The following is a 14,619-nucleotide window of genomic DNA, read 5'->3' on the forward strand; positions in this document are numbered from 1 at the left end:
TTAAGACAAAGTATCTCTTTGAAGGAAGAAAAGATACAGTTATAGGCTTGCAGAAATTACTGGGTAAAATTTTATATCCTGTGTTACTGAGACAGTCAGAATAGATGATCCCTGTGGTTCTGTCATGCTTTTAAAACTGCAAGCCTATGGAAAAGCCAGCAGATTATATGCCAGAGCAGAAACAAACACCCTAGGCTAAAGACATGGTCTGAAGCATGATGTAAAAGGTTGCAAGAATGAAACTCAAGCAAAATTACCGTGAATAAGGATGCTTATAGTACACATTTTGCCCAGCATCCCATGCTTGTGGCCAACTTTTGACAATTTCTGCCATTAAATTCCAGAGTGAAGCCCCCTGCCTTCTGAGACCCTTTCTGTCCCCTGCTGCCTTGCAAGGACTCTGCTCTATGAAGGCTGGGGACAGAAATGTTTGGGGCTACCATTCGGGCATGTCATAAGTCTGTCAGGGACTGACCCTGACCCCTGGAGCACACAGAGCAAAGGTAGCTGTGGCCATACCGGAGCCACGGGGCACCGGGAACCTGCAGATCTGTCCTGAAGGAAGGCAGCGTTCAGATGCAGTAGTAAAGAAGTTAAAAGTAAGTGGGGCAGCCATCCCTACATAGTTCTCTTAGCTTCAGTACTGTTACTTCAGTGACCTCACTGAACTGCTAAGCTGGATGTAAGCGGTCTATATCATTTTCTCCTGGTTTCCACTCCTGGACATGTATATCTTTCCTGCTTCATCATTTCTTTTGTGGGATACATACAGAGCATCAGATCTCCTTCACCAATCAGACATTTTCACAAGTGAAATACTCTTGTTACTTGTGTAAGAGCAAAATCAATATACATAGGTAAGACAGCAGAGTACTTTTCATATGCAAATTACAAGTTTCTATGAGTTAAAAAGTCAAAAGAATAAAAAGTCTACTGAATATTTTCTAGATACCTTTTATTTTCAGTATATGTATCAGGTTTTTTTTCATTTTTAATAACTCAAGATATCTCAAGATTTATATGACAAGGCTTTTCACTGTTCATCCATCATGCAATTTTAGCATCTTGTACTTGCAGTTCATTTTGAAATCCAATATGCCAGTGCTCTCAGGCACAGTGTCTCCATTGGCTGGCCTTGCAGCCACATTTCTGGTTTTCTCCATGCTTTGCAAAACATCTTTACAAATGTGAGAGAAGATTTCATCTTGGAGCAAGGTCTGAAGGGTGGTTGTGTACAAAGGTCAAAGGTACGGAATAAGTGAATCGAGCAAAAAGAAAAAAAAAAGAAAAAGATCCTTTTAGTCTCCCAGCCAATAGCAGTCTTAAGAGCTAATTCTAATAATTAGCATAAACCTAACTAGATTAAGTTGTTTAATACGCTTGTCAGACATAAGTATTAACTAAATGCTGGTGTTTCCCACACTTTTCCAACCCTTCACGTTTTTGTTTTGACAGGTATGATGGTGCCATCTTTGACCTCAGCTGTGTATTTCTTGGTATTTTTGGGCCTGTGCACATGGTGGTCCTGTTGCCAAGTATTTGATCCGCTGATATTCAGCTGTCTGTGTGTATTAATGGCTATATTCAGTGCGGGGCACATAATTGGGCTTTATCTGTACCAGCTACAGTTCTTCCAGGAGGTTGTTCCACCAAAAGATTTCTACGCCAGGTGAGAGAAATCCCTTTCTTGTTTAGTTGTGGACATATGATGCAATGCTCTGTTATCACATGTTGATGCAGATGGTCTTCCACATAATGCTTTGACAAATTTTCTGTGTAACTTTGGGAAACATCATGTTCAGTCTTTGAAGAGTGGAAGTAAAACAGGCTGAATATTTTGGATGATACAATGGTGACAGTCCTGTCTGGGCAATTGTATACAGAGGGCTGGGGCAGGTTAGGAGGGCAAGGTGATTTTATTATTGTTATTTTATATTTTTTTTTATTTTTTATTTTAGTGAGGCTCAGATGTGAGTGAGAAGGATTTGACTAAGACAGGAGATAAAGGAAACCAGTGGCAGTATTGATGCAAAGGCAGTGTATGCATGTACATTTTTGTTAGAGGAAAAGAAATATTCTGAGGTCTAACATAGTAGTGTCTTAACTGAGGCAAAATGAATGTGTGGCACCATCCTTGTGTGCAGAGACTGAGGGCTGCTGTGGTACTTCATCTGCTGTGCATAATACTAGACTGTTAATATAAAAATTCTCTGTGGTCATGCAGAACATGCTGATCTTATGTTCATACCAACAGCTGCATCACTTCTGGGTCAAAAAGCAAATTAATTTCTAGTTACTGCCACAGTAAATATTGAATGGATCTGACTGCCTACCCTTTAATTTTTTTATGTGCTTTTATACTGAAGTCTAAAAGAAGATGAAGTAATGGATGTGTTTTATTCCTTACTATTTTTTTTCCTGCTGAATTATGACTGCAAATTGTTTTAATGGTATGTGTTTATAGTCCTGTAGTGTTTCCTTAAATTAAATTAAGTATAAAACTTATTTTTATTTCTAGTAAGCCTATTGTTCCTTATAAGTATTATAAGTTGAAAGTGAAGGGATATCAGACGTACCGGGGTAAATCAATTAGTGATTTATATCTCAGTGTACTTCATTAAGAGCCGTAAAAATGAGCTGCTTAGCTACAGTAGTTGGTATTTTAATACTTATTTTGACATTTTATTTAGTACAGATTAATAAATCTGTGTTCTGTGATGTTGGAATTGCTGACTGGAGGAGGCTGATTTTGGAGGGCATAGCATTACCAGGAAAATCAGAAAAGGTCTACTTCGTTTACGTTCTTTTGTGCCACCTAGAGGTCAATATAGGAGAATGGATGATTTCTAGCAGTTCTGAGTTGCTAAAATACTCACAACTTCCCTAAAATCTTCATGTTACTTTCTCTGTGTATTAATAAAGAAACAAAAATTCTTATCTATCTACATATGAAGTTATCATCTCACAATGTTTTATCACCAGACAGCAGTAAAATTTTATTTGGAGAGGAAGTATGTTTCACAACATTTTTGCTATAAAAAATCTTCAGATGCATCATTTGTAAAAGTTCTTTTCTTCTTTTTAATATTTTTGTTACTAATTTTAACTTCCTTTAATTTTCAATTAATTTAGTCTCAAGCTTAGTTCCTATGTTAGGTTATTTTTGTAAATTTTACAGATTACGATTAAATTTCATTCAGTGAAAATATAGCACTTTGTATTAGTCACTATTTTTTGAAATCAAAAGTAATCTTGCAAGAAAATTATCTTTACTTCACTGAAGCACCTTCGGAGTGTGGATAAAAAAAATTCTCATGTTGGGCTTTGGAACATTTATTGATCTTGCTAGTTTTTGTAAGCAAAAATCATGTAATCTTATTGTAGACTTCCTCTTGAAATGGTACTGTTGTGTACTGTCTTTTATACATATAACATGAAGAACTGATGTTCTAAATTACATAGGAAATTGTATTGGAATGTGACTTCAACAGGAGGTGTGGTGATTATATTCTTTCTTTACTCGTGGTTTGTGTGTGAATTTTCTTTGATCTGCTTTTAGGGAGATGTGATTGAAGAGCATCAAGACAGGTGTTATCAGTGCTTGGAGGTGCAAATCTGAGTGTCAGAAAAGCCACTAATAAGGTTTTTAATGATTAGAGTAGGACTCAGATGTAAGCAGAGGCTAGAGGAGAGGAAAATGAGAGACGTACTGGAATGGTACAGAAAAAATATTTTAGCATTTCTCATCCTAGAAGAAATTTGATACCTTGCTATTTTATCTACCATCTTGGTTTAAAGTGAAGCTAAATATTCAGAGTTCCCTTTAATATTAGTGGGTGGCTTTCATGGGTAAATTATATGCTGAGAAAAGAATCTGATTCTCAGTATTTTTCTCTGCTATTCTCACCCAGAACATGCTATTGCCTGTTTTTTGCAAAAAGAGAACAGAAGATTGTTCTTATACTTACTCAGCTGTATTAACTCTCCTTATTTAGTTGAAAAATATTCACTGTATGCAAAAATTTGCAACAGGTACATGTAATTGCATGTGTTAGCTTTAGGGCCATTATAAATGGACCTTTATCTGTAAATGAAGGGGAAAGGAATCATAAAGAAGGGCTTTTATTTCTCTGGGAAGTTTTGAGGGCTTGTCCCCCAGGTTAAACTCTCCTCAGATGCAAAGACAGATGTGAAAATTACTGCTGTTGGGCTATTGGTGTATATTTTCTCTCTTTGCAGAGCATAAGGCTAAGATTGGTATTTCTGGGTTTGAGATCTCAGGTTTGTAAGAAATGTGCAAGTTGTTTCTGCTCCACAAAAATGTGTTGTCTCTGAATACTAATGCATTCAGTTCACCACTGTGTCGATTGATTTCAGACTAGATTATGTTAAATTATACCTAAACAAGCTGGAAAATTCTCAAGTTAATATTTTCCAGCTTAGGTTTGCATCATGCTTGGGCTGCTTCTTCCTTTTAAAAATGCTTCAACTCAAAATTCAGCAGTTGTGACTGCAAGAAGTGACTGAACAGTGTCACCAGAGGAAAGTAGTTTTCTTGAAAGGGGGTGGTCTGAAATAAAACCAGGGAAATATATCCCCTCTGGTGAACTTAGATGTTTTGCCCTGGAACCTTATGGGATTCTGTAAACAAACTACCTCCACTGCTGCCCTGCAATAGGATATTGTGATAACACAGCCCTGTGTATTGCCATATTGCTGTTATCAAACGTAAAGACACTGATCTTCTTCTACAAAGTCTGAAATCTACTATAGTGACTTTCTGGTTCTGCTATGGACATACAGAAATGACATAAGCACAAACACACGCTTAAATGCCATCCAGTGCGCGACGGAGTCTGCAGATTGAAGAATATATAGGGTACTGAAAATCTGAAGTATAGCCGCTGTGTCAGGGACAGGCACACTAGTGGTGAGCTTTTATGAAGCTTCCTCTGCTGCTTACAGTCTTTCTTCTGCAGACCAGTCCATAGTAGAGAAGTGAGTAGCTGTCATTCAAGGCAATGCCCTGACTGCCTTGGAAAGAGTGGTCCTAAGTGGCTCAGGGGGACTGGTGTCAACAAGGCCAAATTGGCCTCTCCGTTAGGTGTTATCTAGTTGCTTAAGTTAACACTGGTTATATGCTAACCCACCTCTGCCAAATAAAGTGTTCGCACTCCTTCTATACCCCCATTTAAAATATTTACCTTCTGTGTTGACTTGCTGCTCTATTGCCGATTGGTGATTTGCAGAGGTGGGAAAACAATAGCAAGAAGTATCCATTTAAAACAAAATTCTGAAAATATCATATTTCTGCCATAAAATTCTTTTCACCTGATTTAATAAAAACAAGTCAATGAGCTAAAATGACTTTGGAAATTATGTACACAGTGTTACAGCCTGAAAAAATATGCAATAATGTTTGCCATTTTTCAGATTGCTGCCTCCTTTCTTCCTGACGATGTTTATTTTGGCAAAAAGGATGTAATTAGGGCAATGATAAGGCCTTGCCAACATGAAGAAATAAGATCAGTGCAGTGGTATGAAGTTTATCCTGAGCTAGTAAAGTTATTCCTGTCCAAAACTTTGTTTGTGAGTGTGTTTGTTTCAAGATCCAGTAATCAGATGTAAGTTAAAACCTATGTTCTTTCTTAGAGTTTTAGATCTGTCTTACATTGCATTTAGTTTTCAGGCAAGTAATGTTTGAAATAGTTTAGGTAAAAATGGTGTCATCTGTGGGAAGTCATCACGCTTATGAAGTGAGGCAAACCTGGAAGTCCAGGGAGTATCAGCCACTTGACAGTAGGACGTTACTTCACAACTTCTTTAAGTGAATGGGAATTTGGAATTACACAGCTGATAGCTTCATTGCAATCTGAATGGGAAAGTCTAATCTAAGGCTGTCTTTTCAACAGGAAATTTTCTTCTGAAGGGTGCCTATAAATCTCTTCAAGGAGAGGATTTTTAAATAGGGTTTGTGGTGATGATTAGTAACAAGCTTTGGTAAGACAGTGTTTGAAGTTCGTTTATGTATCTTATATTAAGCTGCCCTTTGGCTGGGACAGCTTTTGTGCCTTCTGACTGATTTTTTTTCAGTCACTTACCACCATGGCACTACAACACCCACTGCAAGTGCACAGACCTCTGGAGATGGGCGGTACTGCTCTGCCCTTGTTCCATTTCCATCTTCCTCTGTCAGCAAAGGCACACTTTGTGCTTGCAGAGTGAGTTCCAAACCATGCTGTGATGGCCACTGCTTTTGTCACTCTGATTGGTTTGGGTTTGAGAACAAGGATTTCTCTCTTGCAAAACTTAGCTAATTGATGTTACTCTTATGAGAGTTTTGCAGCTGAATTTCATGTTAGCTATATAATGCACCACAGCATAAGAGACTGTTAATATCACTTAGAAGGCTTTAGTTTATGTGCTTTCTTAGGGCTTTATCTTCAGTTTCATTATCTGTATATTTTGTAATTATCTTGCAAAGGAAGTGAATGATTCTGTTAACAGCTTAGAAATGCAAGTTCAGATTACTGTTGACAAAAGACAGCAATCATCCTTGCTATTATTGTAATCACTTTCTAAACTATGAGGTAGCCCAGGGCAAGTGCAGCTCTGAATTGTGTGATTCTGCAAAGGATGTTTTATCCAAGGTTTTTGTGCACCATACAAAGCAAGTTTCTCAATATCATGTTAGAAAACACTTCTGTACTACACAGTAACAGTCCATTTTCTATCAGCTGAACCTTTAGAGTCCTCATTATAATATAATTTCATATTAACTACCTAATAATCTACGTATGGTGTCCAAAAATATTCAAAGACTGCCACAGTTGAGACAGTCTTTCCCATGTGTTTGCTTTTGTTTAATGTGGGATGGGTATGTTCACTAGCCTTTCCTTTGGTAGGAGCATTTGTCTCCTCTCTACAGAAATACTATTTTTTTCAAAAAGAAAAAGAGCTTAGATTTTCATATGATTGAGAAAACTGTTACTTTTTTGTCAGATATAATTGAAGCTGACCAGATTTCATTAGGAAAAGGTCATATATAAAAGCCCTTGTGCACGGGCAGCACAACTGCACAAACTTTATTTCTGAAAACCAGACTCTAATCTCATGAGCAACCATGGCAGATAACAACGAGTGGACAGTTGAGACTGTTCATTACAACAAAGTAGAGCAATACAACAGGATTAAGATGGGGAAAAAAATCAGAACAAGAACAGGAAAGCTTGGAGGAGGAGATCTGTAACAGTTCTTGATGGCTTCAATTTATGATGAAATCTATCTTAAATATACACAAGATAAACTATATCTTAAAATCTGAAAAATTGTTGATATTGCTGTTACTCAATTAACGTAGCTACATAAAGAGGGTTTGTAGGTAAGTTCAACCTGAAAACTGGGACATCCTCTAGGGAAACTTTTTTGGAGTTGCTTATTTTTTATTTTTTATTTTAAGCTAGGTTTTCAGCTAATGCCATTTCTTTTTGATTGGTAAAGATGACCACATAACCCAGTTTCAGTCAGTGTAGTGACCAGGGTCTTTGTCTTAAAATATTCCCACGAGTCATACCCTGGATTTCTGAATTCAGACTTTTATTTACTAGAACAGTAAGAACTGAGGGTGTTTTGGAAGGTAGAGATGCTTTACATTCTTCCTGTGGACCCAGACAGACAGGCATAATGTGGAGTGAGTGGACTTGATGGGAGTCCTAGGGAAGTGGGAAGATTCTCTATGACCTGGAGCATTTCCATTTCAACAGTCAGTTGCTGATGGAGGCAGAAACAGAATACTAGGAAAAAATAGCTGCTCTTAAAGCACTTGAAGCCAAATGCTAGAACTCATTATTGTATCTTCATTATGCCTGCCCTGCCTCTTATGTGCCCTCCCTCCCAGTGAAAGCCCAAGCCCATTTGGTTAACATGAAAAAAAGAAGTGACAAGGAGTGCTGTCTTAGATTTAGGCAGCTCTGAGGAATCATTTATATTTGTTCCCATAAATTTCATTGTTATAATGCTTCAGATGTCTATCACTCACAGAAAATTTTCACAATGTGTCCATGGGAAAACCTTGGGAAAATGAGTTATTCTTCTACAAGTGAAAAATAGAGTTTATAAAAATAAAATAAAAATAAAAAAGAGAGGGTGCAAACTTTTGCTAAATCCCCAAGTAAAAAGTCAATTACCACTCACCTTCAGAAGCACTTTTCATTATGAACTACCTGAACTGTAGTTCAGAATAGGAAAAAGTGAAATCTCAGCCATACAGATGTGATGGTTCTCCGTTAATTAGCAATGCAGGAGACCCATGGTGGGGGTAATCCTGACTGCACAGTAAAAGGTGCTCCAGTCCTGCTCCTCTCTGTGCTCTTGCAGCTAGAGGCAGTCCCACTTGGAGCTTCCACTGTCCTGCTGCTGCGCATCGCTGCCTGGCTCAGCTGCAGGCTGAGCTAATGAATTGCAAAGAAATCCCATCAACAGCATAGCAATTTTGCTGATTTGGAGATTTTACAGCAGAGTTCACCCATCTTTACACATAACAAAATCTGTGAGGTTCAAAGCTCATTTTGTTTCATAAAACCCATTTAATTTTCATGTCAGATTTTCTTTCTTTTAAAGAAGACGAAGGATGCAAACCCATAGCAGGGGACAGTTCTGTAGCATGTATCATATGTCTGATTTACTCCTCCACACATTTGGTTTCCTGACTGCAGTACAAGCTTCACAGTACAGGTTACCTCTTGGCTTCTGACCCCCTCTGCTCCTCTGAAGATACCAGGGAACCCAGCACATGCAGACCCCTCTCAGAAGGGATCCCCATAGGAAGAGTCTGTCCAAAGTGTGTTTAAAGGTCGACTGGCTTTAAAACTGCAAACAGCGTTTTCAACTAAAAGGCTGGGGACTATAGCTTCATTTTCACGTAGTTCAATAACTGGTTTTAAAGCTGTCTTTTGTATTCAGTGATCTAATTAACATCTTCTTTATGTTGTTTCATTACTTGTTGAATGCGATTTATGAACATGAAAGTGTTGCCTCCCTTGATCCCATTCACTTCAACAGATAAAGTTAGCAGTATTTCTCTTCAGTCTCTTCTCACCAGAAATTACAAGATTTTCATCCCTTTGCTCATGGGTTGTGCAAATTCCCCATGAGGCTTTGAACTTTGAATGGGCTGTCTAGCCCCTACTTCACTGAACAAGGAAGGTAAATAAAATTGCAAGTGAAGTTGCATAAACCTAGTGAAGAAATTTTATTTTTATTGATAGCTAGTAACAACAGGCTGCTCTGAAATAGGTGGATTAGCAATAATATCCTCTACATCATTTACAGGACACCTATAGCCAGGGATGATGAGTCGTTACCTGAAGTAATGACAGCACAGCAAAAGAGTTGAAAATAAGAATTAAAAAAAGGAATAATGGAAAATTCATAGGAAGTCTTCTAAACGTCTCCATTAAGTTTGTTTCGCCTTCATATGAGGAAGAAGTACTGGTTCCTAACATACCTTAATATTCTTTCATTCCTTTTCAGTGTTGTACCTCACTGGAACAGGCTGGTGTGGTTTATATCAAAAACTGCTCAAGGTGACTGACAAAGAAAGGGTCCTATTTACTGAATCTGGCTCAGGATTTCATTTCAAAATTATCTTTTGATGAGACTGAAAAATAATTTAATTTTTGCCTGTTCTGAGTTTCTCACTGTTAGCCATCCCGATAGTACTGTCTGGAAAATCCAAATGCAACAGGAGAACCACTGGTGGTGTTCCCAGTCAGGTGCAGCAAGAAAGCCTTGGAGGTATTGCAAACCTGCTCAGTCCTGTGAGAATTCCAGCTTTGTGTCTGCCACACAGGCACTCAGAGGTTCATCCAAAATGAATTCACCTCTTTCAGTGCTTATTCAGAAGAAAATCCTTGGAGATTTGCTTATTAGTGGGCATATAATAGATGTGCATGCTGTGCTTGCTTTATAGCAGAGTTGTACTCAGCATTCAGTTAAAATTGTTAGCTCAGTTTTTGGTGGAAATCCAGTAGTGACAACAGGGAAATCAGTGTAAACTTACCAGTTTTACTAGGGAGAATTTGTAGCCCTTGCTGATTTTCACTTGGTTATACCATCTCTTGGTTATACCCATCTCTTTTCAGTGCATACTGTAGTTCCTTAAAAATCAGCAAATTTTTGTTTGTGCCAGGATTTACGGCATGTTTGAAACTCTCTAGGAAGAGCAACAGATGAACTAGTAAGTAGACTGCAGAAATTTTTCTGGCAGTCTGTGCAGTGGCTCTCCATCCTCACAGTGGAGCCGCTGGCATTCACCGTAACCCTTGCCCCACACCAAGTGCCAAATTCAGCCTCAGTAGAAGCAGGCACAACTTTATTCATGGTACTGGTGTTGCACTGCAGGTGATTGACTTCTCTCTATCTTCCCCTTGACTAGGAAAGGGATGCAAACCAAAAGGCACGCTGAGGCCTTGTAAAGACACCACGGGATGTAAACCAGATGTACTTTTAAAAACAGCGTTCTGCACACAGGAGAGACAGGTTTTCCCTTGTTGGTTCTCGTTAGTGCAGAGGGGGGAGTCTTGGCATTCCCAACAACATGTACTGTATCCGGAAACCGAACTTAGACTGCAAACATAAAAATCAGTCACCATTTCATGACATAATGCTGGCAAGTTGCCACTTCTTTGCTGTCTTTTGCCCCCAGATAGCTGTGCATTAATGTAAGAAGATCAGAAGGTGCCTGCTTCTTCAGATTCATTGAGATGTTGAGGTAGAAGGAAAGGAGAGAAGTGACAAAGATTTTATGAATGCCACTGTGCCACGACAAATTTGCATGTTTGACTGAACTGGGTGTGCAATCACTCATCTCAGAGCCTTCCCACTTTTGCACCCACTCAGACAACTTGGGCCCAACACACCTCTATACTAAAAGAAGCCCTGTTCACAGTCAGCAAGAGATGGATCTCACCTCACACGCTATGTATCTTATGATTTCCACACTCACACTCAGGTTTGAATACAGGTTCCCCGCCTGTCACAGGGAATGTTCCCTGCCTGTCCACTTGTCCCTGTGTGGACATGCAAGTAATGCCTGTGAAGAAGTGACCCTGTAATTTTCTTTTCTTTGAAAGAGCACAGGTCTGCCTACTATGATCACTAATCAAATGCCTGGAAAAAAAAAAAAAAAAGACAGAAAAATAACAAATATAAGAACTCCCCTCCTACCAGATTCAGGTTGTTACTGCTTTGTGGCATTAGCAGGCATGGATTATAAATAGCAAACTTCTCTTGGCATCACAAGCCTGTCTTTACTGTTTTCCTGAGATCTGTCTGCCAGCCTTTATTTTCATGCTATGGCATGCCCTGGAATTATGATGATGGATATTTAGCACTTATGGAGCTCTTTGTGTTTTCAGCTCAATTTATAAACGTTTGCAAAGGAATCATTCCACATTCCTCGGAGGTAGTACAAAAAGCAGTCCTGACTAATCTCCATCAAGCACACACAGGGGAGTCAGTCCTTGTCTGCACAAGAGGCGGTCTACAACAGCTACACTGAGCACTCAGAGTGGATGCAATTCATCTCTTGCTTATGTTCATTTAGCTGAAGGTGATAACTTAAAAACTGAACCAATGAGGTACAGTTTACAACTGATTTAAAAATGGCTGTGTTGCACAGTTTTGGTTGCGCAATTAGTTAATTAGGGATTTTCCCATGCCTTATTGTCTATTTTGCCTTGCCTTGCCTTGCCTTGCCTTGCCTTGCCTTGCCTTCCCTTCCCTTCCCTTCCCTTCCCTTCCCTTCCCTTCCCTTCCTTTCCCTCTTTCCTTTCCAAAAATAAGTGGGAATCACAATTTATATTTCTGCCTTAGCATATTATAAAAAAAAACTTCTTTGCTCATATTTTCTACTGCAGAATCTCTTAATATGGGTCTCAATCAATTGCTTTTTTTTTTCCAATATGTTTCACTGCCAACTGAGTAAGTGGAAAATCTCTTTATCCTCTTCATGCATCACTGAACCTAGCAGACCGTCCCAATGTGACTGAAAAGTATCATCCTTCCCTTTCAGAGGTGGAAAAATTCCTGAACAGAAAAGTTAGATGAATTGCATAACCCCCCCAGATAGTCAGAGCTTGGACTCAAACTTAAAGTTGTTGGCTCCAGTCTCTGTCCTTAGGTTCCTAGATCACAGGCCAAACTACCCCAAAGTTAAATGAGTGTGGAGCTACATTTTGAAACATTTTCTGTTCTTCTGCATCCATTATTCTAAGAGCTGACAGTAAATCTCTTAAACTGGCAGGTGGTTGTGTGGTTGGCTGTTGTACCAGGTCACTTGCACGCTCTGGCCAGGTGGCCCCACCCTGCTAAATGCTGGTGCTCACTAGGGCTATTTGAGCATGGTCTGCTTTTCCTAAATGATTCCTGCTGAAGCATTATGCTCAAAGGTCTCGCTGCATAAATGCATCCTTCTTCCAGCATCTGAACTTAGGACAAGAAGGTTGTCTGTGGGCTGCACTACCTGTTTGAGTTTTGGGAGCAGGCTGTCCTCCCTTCAGATGCCCTGCTCTGCCTGGGTTAGACTTTCTGAGTTGGTGCTGTTGTCTCCTGTCCCTTCAGCAGCTCTGCCGACTTTGAGAAACCGATAACCTTAGTTACTAATTTGCATGGATGGATGTTGTTAAGCTGTGCCTCTTGCTGTGTGCTGAGGTGTCCAGGCTCAGCCTTTGGCAAAGGGAAACCTTCGTGGCCATGGCCTCTGTGGCAACCTTAGTGCTTCCTGAATTGCCTCCTGTTTGTAGCTGGAATGCTTTGAAAATACCTCCACAAGCAAGTTTGTGGTAGGGGAATGAACATGGGATATCTGAATACCTTGGGCCCTATGAGATGTGGGGGTTCCCTGTGGGGAGCTGCAGTCTGGCCCTGCTGTGGCCTTCCTGGGGCAGGGGCTGGTGGCCCCAGGGCTGCTTTCAAAGCAGTGACACTGCAGCTGCTGGTGAAAGAGGGTCATGCTGATGGAGAGACTCTTGCTTTAGGGGCCCTAAAGCAACGTCTTCTGCAGCATTATCCCCATTTCACCTTCTTGCCATCCTACCTGGTGGTCCTCCCTCTGATGGCAACTCAGCTGTCAGGTTGGGATTAAAGAATTGGGGAAAGATACTGGAGACGCTGCTTCAGGGTATTTCCTCAGCAGATGTTCACCTCAGGAAGTCCCAGCAGATGTCCCCAAAGGCTACAGCAACATCACTGCTTTTCTAGTTTACTGATGTACTGAAAAAGTCAAGATCAAGATCAACACTCACCAGAAATTCAGAGCACTGCTGAGCTCTACCATGGCTAATGAAACAGTTTGGGGATCCAGAGAGGAAAACCACTGATAAGATTAATATTCTTCATGTCAGGCTTTCGAAGATAGGCTTTGTCTAAGTAACAAGGCATTAATAGACCCACATCTACTATTAGTGGTAACAGTGGGGAGTTATTGCCTCTAAGGCAATGAAAGCATACTATGAGCTTTTGGAATAGAGGTCACTACAAAGCTCAATTATTAGATGAAATGTGGTATATTTCACAAATCCTTATGTTCAGACTTAAATTCCTCTTAGGGCAGCTGCTTTATTTCAGATATATGAAGTATTTGAAAGTCTGAAGTTCAGTCATTTTTAATGGATGTCCAGTCCTTAACAGCTTCCAGTCACATAGTCTCAGAGAAAATTCCATTATCTGGTTACTTTAAAAAACAGGTTTTGTAGCAGATACGATTTAACATCCTGTTTTAAAGTTGTTAATTCACTTGAGAGCAAAGTGATTTTATTGTGGCTGCTTATATGGTCCTTTTTTTCTCTCAGAATAAAGATTTGTGTTGTATTTGGAGTTTTTGCAAGCTTTTATATAATTCACAACCCTTAAAGCTATCCTTTCTCCTCTGCAGCTTCCTGGATTAATGGCTCATAATTTTTCTCTGTCCTCATTATATGCATGATATTAGCACACAAGTTTTAAATTACTTTTTTTTGCTTTTTTTTTTTTTATGAGGTTTCTCATGCAATAGCTGTGTGTTTGAAATTAGTTTTCCTTTAAAAGAAAAGTCACCGATGTTCAGAAGAGGGTGGGAGATATACCAGGGCTGGTTTTGTCATTGCCAGAAAAGCTTTGATCCAATAGCAGCTATGGAAACCAAGACTTGGTAGAAAATAAATGCATAGACATCTGCTAAAGAGTTATAGAAATATGATGACATTAAAACAAAAGTTAGAATGATTTACTTACCCACCAAGCCTATATTCACTGTATTATAGCGTTGTGATAGCAACACTTTGAAGGAAAACACTTCCAGTCTTCGTTTATGTTTTCAGATATTTCCAAAAAAGTTATTAACTGTTAAGCTGAAATTTATCATAATTCTTCTCAACCCAAACAATCAGATTTTTTTTTGTTATTGTTAAGATGGCACAGTTCCATTAGACAGTTCTGAATTATCCAAGTCTGAATCAAAGCAGGGTCTAGGTCTTTTAAGCACTAAAAATACTTGCAATGCTTTTTAAAGCTTGTATTACTCAGAAGTGGATAAATTTAATAACTTTCACCCAACTGTGTAATGAAATCTATGTCTGCGGT

The 14,619-nt window shown here is 39.2% G+C and overlaps 1 protein-coding gene across 1 annotated transcript in view; it reads left to right on the top strand.

The window, feature by feature from the left end:
• PIEZO2 (piezo type mechanosensitive ion channel component 2) overlaps positions 1-14,619 on the top strand; it is a 334,423-nt gene that overhangs the window by 209,750 nt on the left and 110,054 nt on the right. Inside the window, exon 8 of the mRNA XM_050708773.1 lies at positions 1,456-1,669. Coding sequence (XP_050564730.1) covers positions 1,456-1,669 — 214 coding nt within the window. The remainder of the gene's footprint in view (positions 1-1,455; positions 1,670-14,619) is intronic.

Source organism: Cygnus atratus, chromosome 2, assembly GCF_013377495.2.
Source record: "Cygnus atratus isolate AKBS03 ecotype Queensland, Australia chromosome 2, CAtr_DNAZoo_HiC_assembly, whole genome shotgun sequence".
NCBI classification, from domain to species: Eukaryota; Metazoa; Chordata; class Aves; order Anseriformes; family Anatidae; genus Cygnus; species Cygnus atratus.